Raw genomic sequence first — 22,306 nt, 5'->3', positions numbered from 1 at the left:
GCGCACTGAATCTAGACACGTGCTCTCCAGCAGATGTTTTATCAGAATTGATTACAATAACGTGATTGTCATTTTGTAAACCAAGCAAGTGTGATTTGAAGTTTTTCGATAATTCGTTGTGCTCATTCAAAAATACTTCTAGCTCGCCGGCGATACGCCTGGCTCAGGGAAGTGAGGTTACTAGCGAATGTGTGGATGAATGTTCGATCTAGCGCCATCTGTCATTTAACAACATAAATAAATTCTTTCTGTTTGAAAAACGACCGACGGTAAAATTATTTCAATTTTGTATGTATAAAGCTACTAAAATCGCGATTAAAAATAGGGAATGGGGGTTTAAATTTATGGTTATATGTATTGTTTGAAGAAAAATTTAAGAAAAAATATCCAATTTTTTAACTGCATAGACGCAGGGCCCGAAATCTTCGACGGTGAAAAATGAAGACCGGCTCTACTCCCAGTAGCTCCAACAAAAAAAATGACTTGACTAGAAAATGAATTGACTAGCGTTGACTAGCGAGGATGACTGGTGAACTAGTCCAGTCAGTGGTTATTCTAACTGACTCGACTAATGAATACAAATCTGCCTCTTCATTCAACTGACTTCAATCCACATTTCCATTTCCCCCTGACACTAATTTTGTACCCCCGTATGCAATCTTATTGTACGTCCATATAAAGTAGAACGAAAACTTGACTCGTAATGCAAAAAAGTAGTTACCCCATCAAACGACGGTTTATTTTCTACCCATCGTGAACTCAAACCAACGAACTTAGACATTTATCAAGTATGCTAAAAAGGTCCCCGCATTAGTATAAGTTAGTATTAAGCGTGCAAAATAGCTCACACACAGCACGCTATTTACAGAAAATTTACAGAAAAATCTAGCTCACCTGTAGCGTTTGTCAAACCACGGTGAACTCAAACATCGATACATGCATAAAGATACATGGGAAAGAGAGAGAGGAACGAATTCGTTTTAGAGGAAGTCACTTCAAAATGCAATGAGGACAATTTGACTGGAAATAATGAAATGATATAGTCGAGTCGGTAGAGGGAAATACCGACTGACTGTTCAGTCGTTTTGGCGGAGAAACTGCGTGAAGAAGCCAAAAGCCATTACTAACTGACTACGGATATAGTCAGTCGGTTTGTCAGCCGACTATCCTCAGTTGACTATGACTATGCCGTGCCTTGCATAGACGCACCCTAATCGGTATTAAATATTTAGTAATCGATATCCTAGCGGAATCGTATATAGTTTACAACCTATTCTCATGCTTACCAAATTTTTTGTGCATAATTTCTCCAAAATCAAACACAAACAAACTCCGTGACACGAGATTTTTATATATACAGCCATTTCATGCCAAATCGATATAGTTGTTCTCAGATTTCTATGAAAAGTGGTAGTTTTGTTCTTTATTGCAAAATATTAGACCCGTTTTTTTTATTTTTTTCGTTAGGGTTACCATTTCCATTTTAGGGTGGTCCGAAAAATCAACTTTTTCCACTTTTTCCCAAAAATGATTTTCTTTAAAAATTCATTACTTTTGAAGTACTGAACCGATTTAGATGATCGACATGTCAAATTAAAGCCAATGAAAAATTGAACTTGCAAAAAAGAAGGATTTTATTTACGCAATTATTGATTGTAATCGTTTTTTATTGTTTTCATGGCTTTGGACTAGAGGACGCTATATTTTTTTATATTTTTTATTGAAAGCTGAGGATTTTTAGGACATACATATGTTGATATCAGAGACATAACATAAAATATATTGATATCATAGATGCTATGATTTTTCAAATTTAAAAATTAAAAAGTCTACGTTTATGTTATTTAAAATATTCTCAGCTATCCACAAAAAATATAAAAAAATATAGCGCTCTCTATCTTTAACCGAGAAAACTATGAAAAACTAACTCAATCAATAATTGAGAAAACGAAAATCCAAAAAGTCACAAAAATAATAGGAATACCGGTAAGTTTCTTTGTTTTTTTTCAAAAATCATTGCTTTGTTCTGCAAAAATTGTTACAAATTTAATATTCAAAGTATTGCCAATCGCTAGTCACAACTTCTTCCCATATTTCCGGCAATTCACGGATCCCTTTGCGGAAATAATCGGCCGGTTTGTCGGCTAACCACGAATCGATCCAATTTTTGACTTCATCAAAATTGGAGAAGGGCTGGTCAACCACCCATGTTGCATCGATCGAAGGAGGTAATAATCGGACGGAGCAATGTCTGGAGAATACGGTGGTTGTTCGCACGTGAAAAAACGGCGATCGTCGTCTCGTGGCTTCAATTCATACGGCATCCAATGTCCTATTTTTCGGATCCTTCCCATTGGTTTTAAACGATCGGATATGGTTTGCTGAGCTACTCCAAGTGCATCTGCAAGATCTTGTTGCGTTTGTGACGGATATTGATAGAATAAAGCCTCCAATTCTTCATCTTCAAACTTTTTTGGCGCTCCGGAACGTTCTGCGTCTTCCAAGTTTGAATTACCACTTTTCAACCGTGCGAACCACGTCTGACATGTTCTCTCAGTTGGTGCAAGGTCATCATAAACTTCCACCAAAATGCGATGACTTTCCGCAGGTTTTTTCTTCATATTGAAGTAATGAAGTAACACTCCCCGTAAAAACATGGTACGAAATTCGACATATTCGAAGTGGCAAAAACTAGGTTATTCACGCTTCAACTTTTTGACATATACTGATGAAGACGCGAAATGACAGTAGCTTTCCAACGAATGTCTGGAAATTTGATTCACTGGAATAATAATCAAGTTACACCATCTGTTGTAAAACCGAAGAAACTTACCGGTACACCCAATAGTATTTTAAGCAGAACTAATTCATAAGCTTCAATTTGATATGTCGGTCATCTGAATCGGTTTAGTTGTTCAAAAGTTACGATTTTTTTTTTATAGTGGGATAAATGAGGAAAATTTGTTTTCTCGAATCATTGGTTAACTTTGAAAAATTATATCTAAAAAACGAAAAAATTAGCATCTCTGATATCGAGATATGTTATGTGAAAAATCAGCTTTCAAGAAAAAATATAAAAAAATATAGCGTCCTCTAGTCCAAACCCATGAAAACAATAAAAAACTACTACAATCAATAATAATGAAAAAAAACCATTTTTTGCAAGTTATTTTTTACGAAAGGCTAGCTTATTGGCTTCATTTATATATCGATCATTTAAATCGGTTTAGTAGTTCTGTTATGAAGTTATGAATTTTAAAATAGTAATTTTTGGGAAAAAGTGAAAAAAAATATTTTTCGGACCAGATATTTAGATATTTCTGATTACAACACAAATTTTGAAGATAGTAAAACAAGAATATAATTTTGCGAATATAGTAGGAATATATATTTTTTTATTTTACTCGATGCTTGCGCTGTGGGGAAGATCAAGAAACTAGCCTCCATATTCAATAAGTTCAGCGTTTCAACGTCGCCCTATACAGGAAGCAATCAATAGTAATGATATGCAATCTTCCGAAATTGGCTTTTTAATGCTTTCCGCAACATTCGTTGCACTATTCATTCATAAATTTCTGTAATGTTTGTTCTGGTCAACAAAAATTTCGAAATCCTACATTAACAATACGATCGTGCCTTGGACACCACCCTTTTAGTTTTCATTCGCGTCGAATTGGATTGGAAGAAAAAAAAACCTGCCAAACAAATACTGTGGAAGAACTAAAATTAGACAATCAGTACAGCAGGGCGTTTATGGAGTTTCTTTCCAGAATCATTCTATGTACAACATATCTTAACCAATGACATAATTTTATTAATTGGATTTCAGAAAGCTACCCAACAGATGCAGATGAGTTTGCCTGTGTTTCTTAGTTGATACTTTCGTTTAGCCTTCTCAACTTAGATAGGCAAATATCAATAGTGACATAGTGGAATACCTAATTACAATATGGTTTGATCAGATGGACTTCAGAAAGTTGAATCAGTATTCGTGTTGCTACATCTTGCCTCCTCCATTGAGTTATCGTATTTTTCTTGTCTTTATCTTAAAATAAATATATTTCTTTGTAGTTCTATATCACCCTGTGTTTTGTAATTTTTCCGCCAGTTTTCGAAAATTTTAATTTCTAACTTTTTATTTAACACTTTTTACACAACTTAAAAACTCATTACGACACTTATATCGCTTCTGTATCATCTAAACTGTAACCGTACAGGTAGTTTTTGGTATCTCCGAATAAGTAACGTTCAGCGCAGTATTCTTATTGTATCGTTCCCATTTGAGTACTGTTAACACATAATAGTAGTTCTCGAAATCGTTTATTGCTGTTGCAGTAGGAGGTTTTCCAGCTCGTCGGCACTTCTCATCAGGAAGGCGGCACTTTCCCGGTAACCTGTGACCAATTGCTTGACCGCCGTGATCTCGGCGCTGTTCAGTTTGTGCGCCAGGATGGGTCGTTTCATGGAAAGATCCGTAGGAGCTGAAAGAGAGAAGGCGATGGAGTTTTAGTCATCGATTTGATTGAACTTCTCCAGTTTGCAACGCTCACCAGTACCGGATGCGGTCATCGTTGTGCTTGTGCTATTGGAACTGTTGGCAGAGTTCATAAAATTCTGATAGTGTTGCGATCGGTTGGGAAACCCGGTGTTATAGTCGTGGAAGTTGGAAATGGTTGGGACGGTTGTTGGAATGGTGGGCGTAGAGCTGGCACTGGCACTCGGGATGTTCCTGAAATAAGTTTAGTCCTAGATTAGAACAGGCAGTTGGGGAATAAAATTTGCTACACTTACAGTTTCATCTGATTTATATCTGGAGTCGGAGTCTGTACAGGTGACAACTTAGGAACACTCGTCAACGGTTCTGTTTTGACCGCTGGTACAGATTCTGTTTCACATTTGAGATTCATATTCTGATACAGGGTTGGTACATTCGGAGGTTCTGATGTCTGGAATTGAACAAAAATGGATTAGTATCGATAATAAATAGTTAACGAAAATCCTGAATTCCCTCCTTCATTGGAAGTGGACGTTTTACCATATAACTTACCGCCGTTGTTTGACTGACAGATTGACTGATCGGTTCCAGTCCTATCCGCATCCGTTTGGCGTTGAGGCTTTCGTTTTCGCAAGCAAGGGCCAGTATTTGCTCGGCTTGTACGGAAGTCAAGTGGGCTGGCGTTGGCCGGGACTAAAATGTAAAATAAAGGCTTGTTAAAAGAGTTCGAACTTCCACTAAATTTATGTTCCTTGAGATCAACCTCACTTACAGTGTTCTCCCAACCCTCGCGAGTTTTCTTATTTCGCCGACAGGATTTGAGATACGTTCGTATACGTTTTCTGGCCCGCTCCGCAAACTCCGGGAACTGACGGGTGCACGAATCGATAATGGCTTGAATCTTCTCTTTTGGCTGCTTCGAAATGGGAATAATACGATCCAGGTTTTCGTCCACGAACAATCGAACGAACATGTTGAACGCCTTCAGCCGTTCCGGATCGTTAACGGTGGCCTCAATGCGATCTTCAGAATCATCTTCCGACAGATCGTCGTCATCTTTCTGCTCCGAGGAGTTAGTTTCATCCTGTTGCTCGATGGGGGAAGGCTGCTGGCGTTCGGTGATCGGTAGCTGATTGAACGATGTCTTGGCGTTCATCGCTAGCGCGTTTTGGTACTGCTGCCAAAGGTTGGTCATTGTGGCTAGATCTGGTCCTTCAGAACCATTTTGAGCTATATAGTAAAATAATGGTTAGTAATGATTCAAAGGTGCGGCGCGATGATACACTAACATTTACCTGCCGCTGAGTTCTGGTAGTTCCACGCAAGTAGCATCAGTTTGAATTTGTCTGCGTCCTTGATTAATCCTGCAAAAAAAAAAGAAAGAAAGACAAAATGGTAAGATACACGTACTTATACTGTATGTGATAATATTTTACAAAATTAATTTTCAGTTTTACGTTTTACTTATGGCAATAAACTGCGTTATATGAATTATTTGAGTCGAGAAGGTTATTCTAATAGAATATTTTCGTAGTTAAATGTTTGCTCGTCCGCGCACCAAGCGAGCGTTCATGAGTTCAATTCCAGAACCCTCTTCATTAACTGATCGTTTAGTTATCTTTTTTTATGCCATTTGTTTATTTTAGGTCCATTAGCATTTTAGCTGTAACGGAGCCAAATTTTGATCGTGTACATGTCACATGTTTATCATATCTATAAATAGCACATTACACAGTTGATATTTTTCGGTGTAAAAGTATTCCTTCTATACCATTGCATATGATACATTACACAGTAGCCAATTAGGCGTAAGAGTATCCCTTCTATTCTTCTATTATCCATTTAGAGCACCGGACAGCGTAGACAGTTGATATGATCACTGTTGTGTTATGAATAGAACAGCAGCCCGATATTTCGATCTTCATTCGACCGTGGATCGATCTCCATCGCCGATGATTGTTGCGTGAACGTAGTTATTCTGTAACAATACAAAGATGGTCAATGAGGACCCTGAATTTTGAACTCACGATCGATCACTTACTAAACAAACGTGCAACAAATGCGGCTACGAAGACCCCCAAGTTGTCCTTTTGAAGGCTAATGTTCTTTGCAGTTTAAAGCTTGTTCAATCGACAAAACACCGGCAAAGAGTTGATGTATCGCTTGGCTCGAGAATATTATACAGAATCACATGCTCTCATGACTGATCAAGATTACCGGATTAATACACTTAAGAAAATTCAAAGTCTAACAACATTCAACGTGTAGCTCATGGATGCGCAAAGTTATGTTCTGAGTCCTTCCTCTTGTATGTGAATTACCGTCGTAGTCTTCCTTAAGCCACCCTCAGCCATTTTCCTAATGGCACACACGCTATTACCCGAAATTTAGCAACAAATCTTGGTGTCCGAACTGTTCTCGGCCGGGCAGGGGAAGCTCTTGCAAATAGTTGTCCTTCCTGTTCCAGATTCTTTTCTTTGCCTGACCTTCTTTATTTTGTAGCATTTTGACGCTCAAGTGATTTCCCAACCTTTGGAATGTCGTACCATCAAAGAATCTATATTTACCAGAATCTGGAACTTTAGACATGAATTCTTGTCTTCATCCAAGTCCAACTCCCGAAGCTGGTCTGCACGAATAATCTTGGCGGTGTTATTCAATTTACCTAAACTATGTATTTTAAGGTAACTTTATCGCTTACACAGGGTGTTTTTTTTTGTTTTTAGAAGAGGGTTGCTCGGGGATTGAGCTGAAGGAGATGGTTTCAATAATGTTCAGCAATGTCCGAGCCTTCTGTCGCATTAACTCACATGGTGTCGAAGTTGTGTTTCGTTGTTGAAGTTGAATATCAACTGATTCCTTATTGTTTTTCAGGTTGAACGGTCCAACTGAACAGTGGAGAAAAATGAATTCTACCACGCTGAAAGGCATTCTTTTGATCAACCGAAATTTGTAACAATATAATATATTATAAGCACTGAGTTAATAAAAAACCCGTCAACAATTGAGATGCTGGTTTTCAAATAATGATCATATTTCTTCTGTCAACCACTCAGGTTATTCTCCTGGCCTAGTGTGGACATCACGCAATGTCATGTAAATCTATTAATATTTCTCCGAGGTAGTTAAAAGCATCTTTTTGGAACGATCTTTTCACATTCAGCTCTCCAGATCAACTTCGGATGTCAAATCTTAAGCGAAGGAATAAATGATTTGTTGGCAAGAATTCACAATGTATCATCATTCGCTTACTCTTCAGAGACTTAAGTGCGGCTTGTCCGAAATAAACTGATCCAAAATTTCTGTTCTCTAGATTCATGCAATGTTTTCAAACTCCAAAGTTTAAACTCATTTTTTTTTTGGCTATGAACCATCCCAAAGAAGATTCCCACAAAGAATCTATTGATGTCACTGACTGCGAGAACGTAATGATGGAAAGTACACCCAAACTAGCGTTGGCAGAAAACATGTCATCTTTGGCAGAAAAGATGCCATTTAGTGTGCTGGAGAGTCAAATACGCAAATAATGAGCTGTTTTAAAAGCTTAAAAATGGTTTGTATGTATGTGTGCAGACATCTCTTTCTGTTTTCTTTCCTCATTTCAGTTGGGATTGTGCCAAAAAAAAAGTCCATACGACGTCAATGGGGATCGAACCAAGGCCGGCTGGAATGCAAAGATATTTTACACGATAACGCTATCCACATGGCTAATGATGCTTCAGCAGTTGTTCAGCAAATACGTGATAATATTGCACCTGATTATAAAATGAAGTTGGGAAGTGTTTTCTAAGAGTAAAAAAGGAGCGCACGAAGGAGAACAATTTCTATCTCGGTCTTGGCCGTGTATTTGGCAAAGTATGCGGAAAGCTTATTTGTCTTTTGTTTCGCTCGCTCGTATTAATCTTATATTGCTGTACCATGTGTGTTATACAAATGCTTACCAGTATTTGTGAGTCATGACATTTTCTGTTATGTTATGTCTCATTTAATGTCATAAATCGGGATGACAAAACATGAGCTAAAACTCGATTTTGGGTGTACAACTCATACATTATGCATGTTGCACAATAAATTTCAACTGAAATTTGAGACATTTCTTTTGAGCGTGCATTTGAAAAACCCTGATGAAATGGTCTACACTTTCAATCGAAACACCGACCTCTCAATCCAGGATGTCAGGTACAAGTTGGGAGCCTCGCACATGACAGTGCAGTGAACCAAGAAACGCACCGGTGAAGGAGTCGCAAGAAGGTGAACCCTCCAAATCACGACGACAGACAGAACACGACGGCCAGCCAGCGATCCCGGAAGCTGTATACAAAGCTGCTCTCGAAGTTCTATTTATTTCGCCATAACAACATCGTTGAATTTCATTTGAGAAAACATCAGAATGAAAATGTTCTGCTTAATTCACGGTGAACACAAAATGAAATGTTTATAACCTTGCATACAAATCATTTCATTGTGAAGTGACGTTCGTGCTCAGGCCCTGTATGTCATTTCCAGCCAACTGGAAGTAGATTCGCTGCAAAAAAAGAGGATTGTTTTAGGATCATAAAAAAGACGGTTGAGGACCATTATTTTTGAAAGTGTCGAAAAAAGAGACTTCCGACTTGTTCTCTGTTTTTTCCATTTTTTTACACACATGAACCACATCAACAGTAGAAAATACAGTTTAAGAATTATACTATATATTCCAATGCCGAAGTCACCCAAAAACAAGAATTTTATGTGACGAATAGCCGTTGCAATTTAGACGGTAGGATCAGGGCCACCTTCTCCTACTGAAAAATAAACTCTTCTGCTCCGTTCTTTTCTGATGTGTGTTGGATGAAATTGCATGAAACCGTTGACCGCTGAGAGAGAAAATGTAATTAGAAACGTTACACTGTATATGCAACCTTTATGACTAAATTGAAAAGTTCACAAGCGCACTTTTTTTCAGTGAAAATCGAACAATTCATGGAAGTTCCCCTCAGTTTTATCATGACATGTTGCCGAGTTGCCCAGTTAACGATTGACTACTGTATTTGTTGGCAAATCACCGAGCCTAATGCGCTTATTTTGATTGAATCATAATAGTGTTACTGAAGTTATAGAAGCGTTCAGAGGATAATCTAGATAGAAAACGGATCCAAGCTTGGGATAGTTCTGACGGGATATCCTCAGTTTATTGTGTTAGCATATGATAATGACGAGTGATGATTTCTGTCAAACTCATCGCCAGTTATCAAATTGAAAGTTTCACCCATTTAATATCACCGGAGCGTCTCTCAAATAAAGTTATATTGAAAGTTTCATAGCATGGAAGTCACGGTCCCACTACACCACAGGCGCAGGTAATCGACTAATCATTCTAGGGTACCGCACAACATTGAACCGTATCGTTTTCATTTGTGTTTCATTACTGACGTTTCGGATACAACCACAAAACTTTTATTTGACCATCTTCTCCCTCTTGGATGGCACTAACGTTCCCAGAGAGTCCTATGTCGTCTCAACGTAGATATTACTAGCATAATTTCTTATTAGTTATGCTAAGTCCCGAGCAAGTTTCAGAGTAAGTTGTCAGTGGAAGCTTCTAGAGATTGGGCTCGATTTTCTATCGATCTAAATTCTTCCCGGGCTGGAAATTTGATTGACATGCCTTGAGGTTCTTTTCACTTCGCATACTGATTCCTCGGGTGAATGTATCAGTCCATATACATGTTGAAGGGTGGAACTATCAGAATTTAGTCAACCTAAATTTGATGCATTTCTTTTGAGTCTGCATTTGATAATCCCTGAACACTACTCATTTTGTAGGTGTATGCGTGGAGAATGATTCTCCATTTTGAGTTTGACGTTTGATGTTAAGTTTCCAAAATGGTTTCCAAGCAAGAGAAGCAGCGTTTGAAATTTTGTACAGCGACCTCGATAACTCTGTTCACTGGATACTTTGTTCACTGCAAAACGCCAATTGGCTTTGAACTGTCGCTTTCCACCGTTTTTCGCGTCTTTTCCAAGTTCCACTTTACGGTTTCCACATATCTCTCTATAGGGCAGAACCATACCATCGTCTACTTTTCATAATGCATTTAGTACAGCATTTATATAACATATACGCCATAGCAATATAAGAGCATTATGAGAGAGCAAATCAAAAGACACATAGCAAATAAGCACGCATTAACCCTATCCTCACAGATTCACGTTTATGCTTTCCTTTTGACTTTTACTTTTCATATCCAACTTAATTAACTAGTGTAATATTCTCACGTATTTGTACAACAGCACCAGTGGCTATGTGAATATCGTAGTCGTGTAAAACCGCCTTGAATTCCATCCGGTCGTGGTTTGATGATTCCTGCTGGGCATCGTTTGAACTTTTTGACGTGGGACTACGTCTAACCGGAGTATATGGGGGGTAAAATGAAGACCTAAACACAGAACATGCAGGAAAAAATGAAAGATTCCGAATGCTTATAACTCGAACATTTCTTACTGGATCGAAAAGATGATTGCATCAATTGATAGGGAATATTTCTACGCTTCTATCGTAATTAATAAAATGTTATTTTTCACTAGATAAACAATTGAATAACTGTAAAATCTTAAGCGTTATCTAAACGCCCTAACTGCCTCAATTGGCCCGATCTACGGTTTCCTTAACACAGCCTTCAAAACCAAGCAGCCTTGGGGAAATCGGCATTGCAAATACATGAAAGTATGGGGACTTTTGTTCTCACCGAAATGTGTTCCCTAACACAGACTTCAAAACCAAGCAGCGTTAGAGAGATCGGCATTTCAAATACATGAAAGTCGGGGGCTTTTTTGTTCCGAGTGAAATGTGTTTCCCTAACACGGGCTTCAAATCCATGGAGCGTGGGAAAATCGGCATTGCATATACATGACAGTCGGGGGTATTTTTGTTCCGAATGAAATGTGTTAACACAGACTTTAGACTTTAGAACCAAGGTGTCTGAGGAAATTGACATTGCAAATTCATGCAAGTCGGGGGCATTTTTGTTCCGACTGAAATATGTTTGCCTAACACATTTGGCTCTGCAAATAAATGCAAACTGCGAGTACTTTTGTACTCGCTTGCCTTTGTGCAAACTAGAATATGTTTCCTTAACACGGTCTTCCGGGGGTACTTCTGCACTCGCATGTTTTTTTTTTGCACTCCGACAGGTGTTTTCCTAACACGGATTACAAAAGCGGGTACGAACACCACGCTTTGGCTCGGTTATTCAAGATTGCATTGAAGGATATGCCTTCATATATTCTGCTCACTGAATTCCTACGCATACCATTTGATGATTAGGCAAGATGTTGATTACCAATTGCTGCGATGACGCCTATTGATTAAACAATATGCGTTCGACGTATATGTCAAAATCGAAACTGAGTGCCTAAAGTTCATCAAATCAAGCAAATTAGCGGTTCGAGAAATACGTACACTTGAGAGATGCAAAGTTCAGAAGGAAACGTTCGAGAAGTACGTACACTTGATAGATGCAAACTTCAGAAGGAAACGTAAAATGAAATAATCGTTTGATAATTCTTCCGTTCACATATTTTGTCCTAATCATCATACCAACGAAGAACATAATCTATCACAATGCATGAATTGAATATGGAATTATACAATCTTTTTACTCATGAAGCAAATATATTGAATTCAATTGAATTCGAGAATTGTTCCATTCAATCAAAAATTTAATCAATACAAACAAATGATTGGTACGATAAGGTAGTCCCACGTCAACCTTGTGGTTATATCATAGATATTAGGCTGTCAAAAAAGTCCTGCGGTATTTCCGCGAGGTGTCGTTGTAAGCGCGTAGTTCTAGTTGTATTCATTGTATCGAGTCATACTATAGCTTGTTGGAAAGGTATTTTTGCGCGCTATAATATAGTCCTTGACAGTGTTTTGTTTGGTTGAGTCGTTCGTGAGTTATAGTGTCGCAAATATGGAGCAATATAAAGAGAAAATCCGACATATTTTACAGTACTACTATGACAAAGGCAAAAATGCATCTCAAGTTGCCAATAAAATTTGTGCAGTTTATGGACCCGATACAGTTTCCCTTTCCACCGCACAACGATGGTTTCAACGTTTTCGTTCTGGTGTAGAGGTCGTCGAAGATGCGCCACGCTCCGGAAGGCCTGTCGTCGAAAATTGCGACAAAATCGCTGAATTAGCCGAGAAAGACCTAAAAGAAAGTAACTTGAACAGAGTGTCTATTCTCTGTTCACTGGATACTTCAACTAGAGCGCTGACTGGCGTCGTCTAAATCAGCCTTTACGACAACGTGAAGCGCAAACGGTCGTGGTCGAAGCCCGCTGAAGCGGCTCAGACGGTGGCCAGGCCCTCATTAACGGCCAGGAAGGTTCTGCTGTGTGTTTGGTGGGATTGTCAAGGTATAATCTATTATGAGCTGCTTCCCTATGGCCAAACGCTCAATTCGGACCTGTACTGCCAACAACTGGACCGCTTGAAGGTAGCACTCATGAAGAAGAGACCAAAACGGCGCATATTTGACTTAAAATAGATGATTGTAACTAATTTTATGAACAAATGAAAATTCAAAAAAAAATACCGCAGGACTTTTTTGACAGCCTAATATAACCAACCCATTTTTTTCTCCAAGCGTTCAGTCTGAGAGAAGAGATATCTGCTCCCATACATATACACATTTTTAAACTATTGAAAAAGATGCTTTTATTTCTTCATTTCACTCTTCAGCACACGAAAAAACATTTTTTTCTGTCGAATTTGATATTTGAAATGTTTGATAATTTGATATTTTTGCCAACGCCTAGTAGAGGAAAACGACCTAGTTTGATGAACTCATTTGATGGAAAGTGCTCAGGTAGGTATACACTAAAGTCTGCTTCAATTAATATTGGAACACAAACAATTGCGTGTAGTTCAGTCATTTATTAACGAATTAATAATTTGTTTTTCATACAAATGTAGCATTTTCTTTACTCTTCCATAAAAAAAAAATTAAAAAATTATTCATTGCTGTTTCGAAGAAATTCTCGTACTTTTCCCGTAATACGGCACATTAGGCGGCGCACACCCTTTTCGTCCACCGTTTTGGCGATTTGATTCCACCAGTTCTTCATTTGAGTCATGTTCCTAACAAGTTTTCCCTTTGCCTTAAGCCTCCGCTTCGTGATTGCCCAGTATTTCTCTATCGGCCGGAACTGGGGGCAGTTTGGGGGGTTGAGGTCCTTTGGTATTACGCTGACCCCGTTCGTTGCGTACCATTCCATAACCGTTTTGCTGTAATGGCAGCTTGCGAGGTCCGGCCAAAACATTACTGGACGGTCGTGGGCACGAATAAACGGCAGAATCCGTTTCAGTAGGCACTCTTTTTTGTAGACTTCTGATGTCATTGTCTTGTCAGTGAGAAAGACTTTGGTTTTCTGTCCACAACTGCATATCCCCTGCCAAATCATGTACTTGCGGGCGAATTTATCCGCAAACACGAACTTAAATTTTGCAGGTACATCCCCCCGAGCCGTCGCCAAATAAAATGTTTGACCTGGGATTTGCCCAAAGTCCGCCTTCACGTAGGTCTCATCGTCCATCAGAATACATCCGTCGAACTTGGTCAGCACTTGGTCGTACAGCTTTCGAGCACGGATTCTGGCCACATTGTTCTGCTTCAGCGTCCGATTTGGCTGTTTGCTGGCTCGGAATGACCTTATTCCTTCCCGGAGACGAATTCGTCGCACCGTACTGTGAGCGGCCTGGAACTTATTGGGCAAATCGCGGTCTGAAAGATTGGGATTCCTCTTGACGGCCTTGATGACTTTCCCACGCAGTTTCCGGTCGACAGTTCCACTCCGACGCTTCGAATGCGGCTTCCGAGCCGTCGTCAATGTTTCCTTGTACTGCTTGATAACACGCCATACGGTATTTCTGGGCATTTTAAGCTGTTTAGCTAGCTTAGATGCCGACAACAATGGATTTTCAAGAAAACTGTGCACAATTTTATCTCTCCGTTCGGCTTCCATGGCGGTTGTTTACAAAATGCTATCGTTTGGTGTTATGACATAAATACATGGTGAAAGGTAATGAATTTCCCGACACGTGGGTGAAAAAAGTTTCCAAATCCGTCCACTAGGAGCGCCACAATGAGCAAAAGAATTTGTTCCAATATTAAATGAAGCAGACTTTATATATTTTAGTCAAAATGTTCATACAAAATTGATATCAAATGTGCCACACTTTGGAATAAAATTTTCAGAGAGGGACTTTCTCACCTAAAAGTACACTTAGAACGAGGGTAGGTGGGGGTGATCCCCGTTGAAACTTTTATTTTCCTAGGTCAGCCTAATTCACGAATGGCATAATCTTTATCATAATCAATTTTTCAATCTGTATTTCAAACTCACCAGCATATGCATCTTCGGCAGCAGTCCCGCCACTTGTCCCGTTGTTCTCCGTGGACTCGCTATTGAATGGCATGGAAATTGAATCCTGCAAAAAGAAAAAGAAAAATACGCATGAAAACAAAATAGGATACGTTCCATAACGAGTAAGAATTGTTGCAATCGGAGAGTATATCCCAAATGAACATAATCTAGTTGAACCCGTAAAACGAAACATCTAAGCTCTTGCTTTTGACAACTCCGTGTGTGCAAGCAGATTTCGAGGCATATCCCCTCATAGTCAGCCATCAAGGGTAGGAAGAGGGAGGTCGAGGACAGAATACAATTTCAGCAACGCGCGATTTATGCCGTCATTAGAAGTAAAAACGAAAATCCAAACATAGCGGAGGGGAACAATGAACAGGCAGGGCTTGTATGGGAATATGCGGGGAGGAGGTTGCATATTGGATGCACCACATTCGCGTTCTCGTCGTCACAGGACAGTGCGTTATTGGGGAGGTTTTTCGTTCACCCCCTTGTGCAACCGGGAAGACGCTCCGAGTGGGGTGAGTGGTGGAGAAGATGAGCATCAAGTTTGAGCGAGCGGTGGTGAAGCGGGAGCACACCTTGCTGGGAGAACAGAGGGGTTCATAACATCCCCTTCGGCTGTTCGGCAGAGGAAACAGCATATCATCCCCATCAGATTGAAGCGTATTTGATTCGAAACAGAGGGGGAACTCTGGTACTGCGTATCTGTTCATCGAAAGCCTCCAAAGAAGCTTGGGGGTGGAAACGGTACATCCGTCACTCAGCACTATACAGTGCCGCTAGTGAACGGCATTGCAAGTTCACAAACAGCGTTCGGTGGTGTCGGGGTTGGGGAAATGAAGGTCTGTCCAATGCTCTAATCCTGTGAGCCTCCGGACTGAATAGAGACACCACCGAGGGAGGCTTGATACCAACACGCTATGTCGTATTTGGGAGTGTCAAATGTAAAAAAAAAGAAACGGCAGGACTTCGTATAGATAATATATTACTCTCCATACCGCTTGTGGAAGCGATTGCTCAGTGGAATGAGTGCAATACATAGGATCTCCATCGACCACCCACTATTCGGACATGTCCTCAATTTCCGCACCACTCCCAGTGTTCCGCGTATCGGAGGGAACCCTCGTAAAATATAATCACTCGTCTTCACAAACTTTAGCCTTTATAAGAATACCCCTTCTCTTGATGGCTAACCAAAACTCACCCTTCAGTCCCTCTCCCACCCACACACACCCTGTCCCAACACGTCCCCTAGCAACTATTCTAAGATCCTTCCAACTTTTAGTCTTATACGGATACCATCAGCACTGACGGCTTGGCAAGGAAACGGTCCCCTTCGTTGGTTTTTTCTTCGCCTTCGTTCGATGCTACTCTCCTGTCATATCCCCTGGTCTCTTTCTTCGGCTTAAGATTAATTAATTTTTATATTTTCAGCCATCAGACAGCAGGAAAAGGATCCTACAAAAAGGGTAGCTCTAATGTGCCGTAGGGAAACAGGAAGCGAGTGGGAGGAAGTTCCGAGCGGCTCTTGGAGCTCTAGCGCCGGGCTCAGATAATAAAATGGGAAAAGCTGAGACAAGGGACGGGCAGCGAGATAGAGCGAAGAAAAAAATCTTAGATGAAGAAGTTGGGGGAAAATTCGATTCGGACTTTTTTGGCATTGCTTTTACCGTACCGGAGCTCTTTGGGTTCGTTATCCAGCAGTGAGTCCCCCAAACCCGGACCAACGCCGGGATCCAACTTTTATATTTCTTCAACTGTGGCGTTGGGATCAAGGCAAGGGAAAAAAAACTTCCCTTCCGACTCGGTAGGTTCCTACTCTTCGCTGTCGACCAATTCCCGCCCCCTACTCTGGATGGGCCGATGGGATGCTGAGGACGACCGTTGGGCGGGTAGGGCGCAAATGGGAACAGTGTACATCAGCATCCAAGCGAGAAGAAGAAGCAACGTCGGTGTATGTTTTCCTGCCTGTCTGCCACCATCTGAGAAGGAAGCGGGGGTTTCTTCCTCATTTCTTGTTGGCGTTCAAACTGTCAGGAATTAAAAAAGATAGATGACGTGGAACGACTTGTGAGGCGCTCAGCCCCGGCAGGGTGGCATAAAGATAGCCAAAAAGCTTTCTCCGGGGAGGAGTGGGTTTTACCGGGACGGAGAAATAGAATTTGGGAAAGTAAGTGGTATTTCTCGAAAGGAACGAACGGTCCTTTTCTTGGGCTTGCTGATGAAGGGACCTTTTTTTCCCTCCGATGGTTTGGGGTTTTGTATTGATTTTCGGCAGAGGTTCGTTACATGGACGATGTGGCGATGCCAGGGAAAATATCACCAGAGCCATCACCAGGAATCCGATAGTTGCGGATAGTTTGTACGGTTTGTGAATGTTGGCTTCAATCGTGCGGATTGAAATCGTTACGAGGAGATACTTCAAACAATGGCTATATTTGTCTTGAAGCACTGATTTGCAATTGATTTACTATGATTTACAGTCCAGATATTCCGATTCTTTGATTATATCGGTATTTCAACACACAGCAAAGTGTTATCTCAGGGAATACAAATATCTCTCTAAAGCCACCTTCGAGAAAGTATCAACCTCCCTCATATAGTATTTGTCAAATTCCCTAATGTTCAAGAATCTGTTGTTGATAAAATACTAAGTTATGAAATATTTTTTTGTTTTTGTTCCGTTCGACAACGATCATTTTATAATCTCTCGAATTAAAATCAGTATTGAATTTTTGAACCTTGCGAACTGGATCGAGCTGATCTTGAACAACGTTTGGGTATATTGGAATAATTATTTCAAAAAACAAAAATCATCTGGACATATGTCATCTCGTAACGCTGCTATAGGTGATTGAGGAACAGAGTAAGCGTGCACATTGGCGAAGTTCTCAGCGGTGTACGAAGACTGATGGTAGCCACAAAAGCCTGCCCTCTGATAGACAGCCAACATCTGGAGCACCAAAACAGCGGTTCGATCGGTTCTGAATCCTACTGACAGCTGCGTCAGATAAAATGTAGGCACTTTTATAGGTTTTGAGCCCCACTGATAGCTTTGATGCTGGCATCATCCGAGCACATAGGAAGAGATATGCGATAGCAGTGCCCTGACAGCAGCCTTCAGAAACTCAGCCGTTTCACGTTATTATCAGTCGTATCGTTCGTATTAAATTTATCCATTTCTATCAACAGGCCTGAACATGAGTGCCCTAGTGATGCTAATACTACAAGGTTAATATCTACTTAAAACTATGCCTAACTGGAAAGAGCGGTCAAGTATGCCTTTTTCAAGCTTGCACGAGGTAAGTGAAAGTCATAAGACAAGTAGCAACGGTTCAGAACACGAAACATACTCGATACGGGTTCGTTGTAACCGTAATTTGTACGAGAATGACGAAGGCAGAGAAATGTATGAGGTACGCAGGTTACAAAGGTGTAGGTTAAAATTGATCGACTGAAGAAGATCAGCACAGTTGATTCTCGAGGAAATCAGATCTGATATGAAGGTTGCCTTCGCTGCTTCGCTACGTAAGCACAGCTAGTCGAGTCCGATCAACTCACAACGATCCTCATAGCTTGGTAGATTCAAAGGTTCACTCCAAGGCAAATTACGTAGGACGAAACGGACGAATTTTCGCTGGATAGCCTCAATTCACTGGAATTCATTTTGGTAGTAGGGAGACCATACTATGCACGCGTATTCAAGAGTAGAGCGAACTAGAGCACAATAGAGAGCTTTGATACAACGTGGATCTTTGAACTGATTGGTGACGCAAAAAAATGAAACCTATTATCCTAAATGACTTGGTGATGATGTACAAGATATGATCGCGGATCGTTAGCTCAGACTCTAGAACGATACCAAAATCCTTGATAGTCATAACCAGTCTTTCGACAACCAGTTACACATGTCCGCGTGATGTTCAAATTCCATGTTTGTGTTTAAACACGAAAATACTTTTCGCTAGTGTTCAATATTTATTCCAAACACGCCCAATGCAAAAACACAAACATGTTTATAATCACACGCGTTTCTCACATACATGATGTTTACAATTCAAACACATCATGTGAAAAATATACCATCCATTGTCGCAATATTTCATTGCTCTTCACGTGCACCTTTTCATGCACAGAAAAAAAAAATTTCTCCCAAAACATTTCGTTGCAAAATACATTTTCATAGAAACGAACCAGAAATTAAGTTCGTTTTTCCCGAAAACATTCTCTGAATTGAATTGAAGTCTGGGGAACCGAGGGCACAGCGGGGCGACATCATACAAATGCTGCCCATATAAAGAAATAAATAGAGTAACACGGGGTGATTTGGTCATATGGGGTGATTTTGACCACTCCTTTATCTCAAAAATTACGACTCAACTTGGATTTTTTATAATGTCATTTCTTTCTATTGATGAACCGTATGTACCTAAAGTAAAAAACCTTTGGTAAAACTTCAAAAGTAGAGGGAAACGGTAGCATAAATACAGCAAGCCCTTTGATCGTCAAAAAATGTGAGTTTTCCGATAGTGGTTTTAAGGTTTTTCCCGCTTATTAAACAAACTTTTCATGTATTGTGCAGTACAGTTCTGTTCGCCTACGGAAGAGGAACAATTTGATGTAGCGAAACTGTAAGTTTGATAACAATAAATGAAATTAATTGCATTTTAATTTTCGCATGTTGTGTGGGGTGAATTGGTCCTACAGGTTTGAGACTTTTTTTGGTCTAATTGATTCCAGATGCCTCTGAATCACAAAAAGAGGATGGACAGACAACGTTGGAAGAAGGAGGAGCTGGAAAGAGCAACGCAGGCCATCGAGAACGGATTTTCTTTGCCAAGCATCGAAAGTGTTTGAAAATGCTCGACCAACAGTGAAAAGATTCATGCAGAATTCGAGATGGTGTCAATCCAACTTTTCTGGTCTGGAATCTGGCCAAGACACCTGGTATCGATCCCAACACATTGTTACTGATTGTAACATTATCCCAAAATACTTTACAGAAAACATAAGTATGTTTTTTTTCGATGAAACACACACTGGACCAAATCACCCCGCATCAAATTTTAATGTCCAAAAATCATCTCTTTTATTTTTTATATATTTGGTAGATTGAAGCTTTATATAATGATTAAACATTATTTTATTTGAGAGAAAACAAGTGTAGCTCAGTATACAATGTGATATTTTTTATTTAGACCGTATTGATTTGGAAATATTAGGCGATTTGCTTAGGTGGTCCAAATTCCCAACCCTACTCCCCTACTCTAAAATTAGTTTTAGATGCATGTGTTCAGGAAAGTTTACACCTATTCTTGGTATTTTGATGTGGGTAACTAAACATCTCCGCCACGCTCCACCAATTTTAGTACTTGTTTGAACAGCTAATAATAGCGGGTGTTACTCGAATTCAATATATAAATTGATGCGTGCACTGAATAATGATATCAATTGCGAAGAACTCTGATATCAATTGATGTTTATTTTGTTCAGAACAGATAAAGAAATTTATTTTATTTGCCCAAAATTTCAGACGAAGCACCCATTGACATGATGGGGAATTTTCACTGACTTCACACGATCAGTAAGATATGAGTGTAACCAGTTCAAAAAAAAGCTATGGAATCCATGGCGCTGAAGTTTTGCGTCAGCGAGGTCATAATTGATTTTATCGAACGCGGTTGAAAAATCTGTATAAACAGCATCGATTTGGTTACGAGACTGTAGAGAGCGGGCGATGAGCGATGTGTACAAAACCAAATTTGTGGGAGTGAACCTGGGCACGAAACCGTATTGTTGGTCGGAGATGAAACTGCTGCAGGCGTGAGAGATAGTATCCAAAACTATTATTTCAAACACCGACAATTTTTAAGACATTTGTGTGTGCATGGAAAGTCGCAGTACACTTTTAGACAGTGCAAGTCGTTGTTATTTTCGCATGTCTGATGATTTGATTTAATAATTGTACAGGAATTTAAATTGAGCCTAAAACGACAAGAAACGTTATGGAAACAGAGTGTCCGAAATTCGAATTCACTCTGTCCGAAATTCTTTTTTTTCCACAAATAGTGTTCGAAGTTTGATTTTAATTCGCTTCAATTGAAAAACATATTATGTTCTCAATCAAATAGGTACCACAATAGAAAGCTTAAAAGCCTATTGAACAAATTTACTTAAAATATCAATTAAATAATACCGTTATCAAATTCCTCTTTTATATATAAAACGAATACAAAAATATTTTTTTAATCGATTATATACAGTGAAAAGAAATCAAAAACTGTATATAATCGAGTCCGCCCTGTATTCGATTATTGCCTGTTCCGTTCGATGGCACATGGTCTGGTTGATCAACACTTACGATCATTTGGAGAAATGAAACAAATGGCTTGTTTCGTGGATAACTCCAGAAAACGTTCGAGTTCTGCCGGAAAGATGGTAAAAAGTTGTAGCAAGCAATGGGCAATGTTTCCAATGATTCGTTTGTTAACGTTTTTTAGATAAAAGCTACATTTCATAGAAAGCAGCGAGAACTTGATTGCGCATCTAATAAATTGTCACACCCCCCGTCACAGATTATCGATACCCCACCAAACCCCTTGTTCGTGAATCGTGAATTATCAATCACTTTGTAACGGGATAATAATAAAGAAAGTAGACTTACGCAAACTCAGTTATACAGTGACTCAAATCCGTAATCGTACTCCACCATGCAAATCTCTTTTCACTTCTTTTGAAAGTCGGAAACAGGCTTTCGGAACATTCTATTTAGATAAAATTATAGTGTCATATGAGAGTTAAAAGGTTTGCTATATGTTTTCAGAATAACGGTTTCTATTTCTCTAGAAATGGCGAATGTATGTGCTAATGTATGAAAATTGACTCAAACTCATAATCGTACTCTGGTTGAAATCTCTACTCGATTTCGAAGGCGTTGGCCAATTTCCTAATTCCATCATTATTATGGTATCCCTTGTTCATTGCAACTATCTTTAGCTGTCTTTAGCCTGATCTACGAGTTTTTTGGTGTATTCAGAAGGTATATTAATCAATTTTTTCATTAAGTGGTTTTAAAATCGTTAGTTTTAGAAATTTAATGGTTTCTAAATTTCCTACACAGATAACCTCCTGAGTTTTTTTTTACTGGGATTGATGTCGGAAGATTGTGGAGGAATATCAATAACTTTTGAGTAGTTGTAATGTATTCATGTGCGAACTTCATATGTCTTGAGTCATTGGGTCATTGTCTTGGCAAAACTTGAATACTCAACTCTATCCCATTTTGTTGACACGCCTTAACTCGTAGATAAGGCTAAAGACAGCTAAAGATAGTTGCAATGAACAAGGGATTCCATAATAATGATGGAATTAAGAAATTGACCAACCGCCTTC

The 22,306-nt window shown here is 39.5% G+C and overlaps 1 protein-coding gene across 1 annotated transcript in view; it reads right to left on the bottom strand.

Annotated features, from left to right (window-relative positions):
- Nucleotides 1–3,841: 3,841 nt before the first annotated feature.
- Nucleotides 3,842–22,306, bottom strand: part of LOC129773544 (uncharacterized) — a 100,661-nt gene continuing 82,196 nt past the window's right edge. The window contains exons 8-14 of the mRNA XM_055777158.1: nt 14,891–14,975; nt 5,785–5,859; nt 5,268–5,725; nt 5,036–5,188; nt 4,792–4,946; nt 4,551–4,729; nt 3,842–4,481 (exon numbers count right to left, since the gene is read on the bottom strand). Coding sequence (XP_055633133.1) covers nt 4,321–4,481; nt 4,551–4,729; nt 4,792–4,946; nt 5,036–5,188; nt 5,268–5,725; nt 5,785–5,859; nt 14,891–14,975 — 1,266 coding nt within the window. The 3' untranslated portion in view covers nt 3,842–4,320. The remainder of the gene's footprint in view (nt 4,482–4,550; nt 4,730–4,791; nt 4,947–5,035; nt 5,189–5,267; nt 5,726–5,784; nt 5,860–14,890; nt 14,976–22,306) is intronic.

This window comes from Toxorhynchites rutilus, chromosome 3, assembly GCF_029784135.1.
Source record: "Toxorhynchites rutilus septentrionalis strain SRP chromosome 3, ASM2978413v1, whole genome shotgun sequence".
Lineage (NCBI taxonomy): Eukaryota > Metazoa > Arthropoda > Insecta > Diptera > Culicidae > Toxorhynchites > Toxorhynchites rutilus.
The sequence above is the reverse complement of the archived record's forward strand: the minus strand, read 5'-3'. Positions and strand labels throughout refer to the sequence as shown.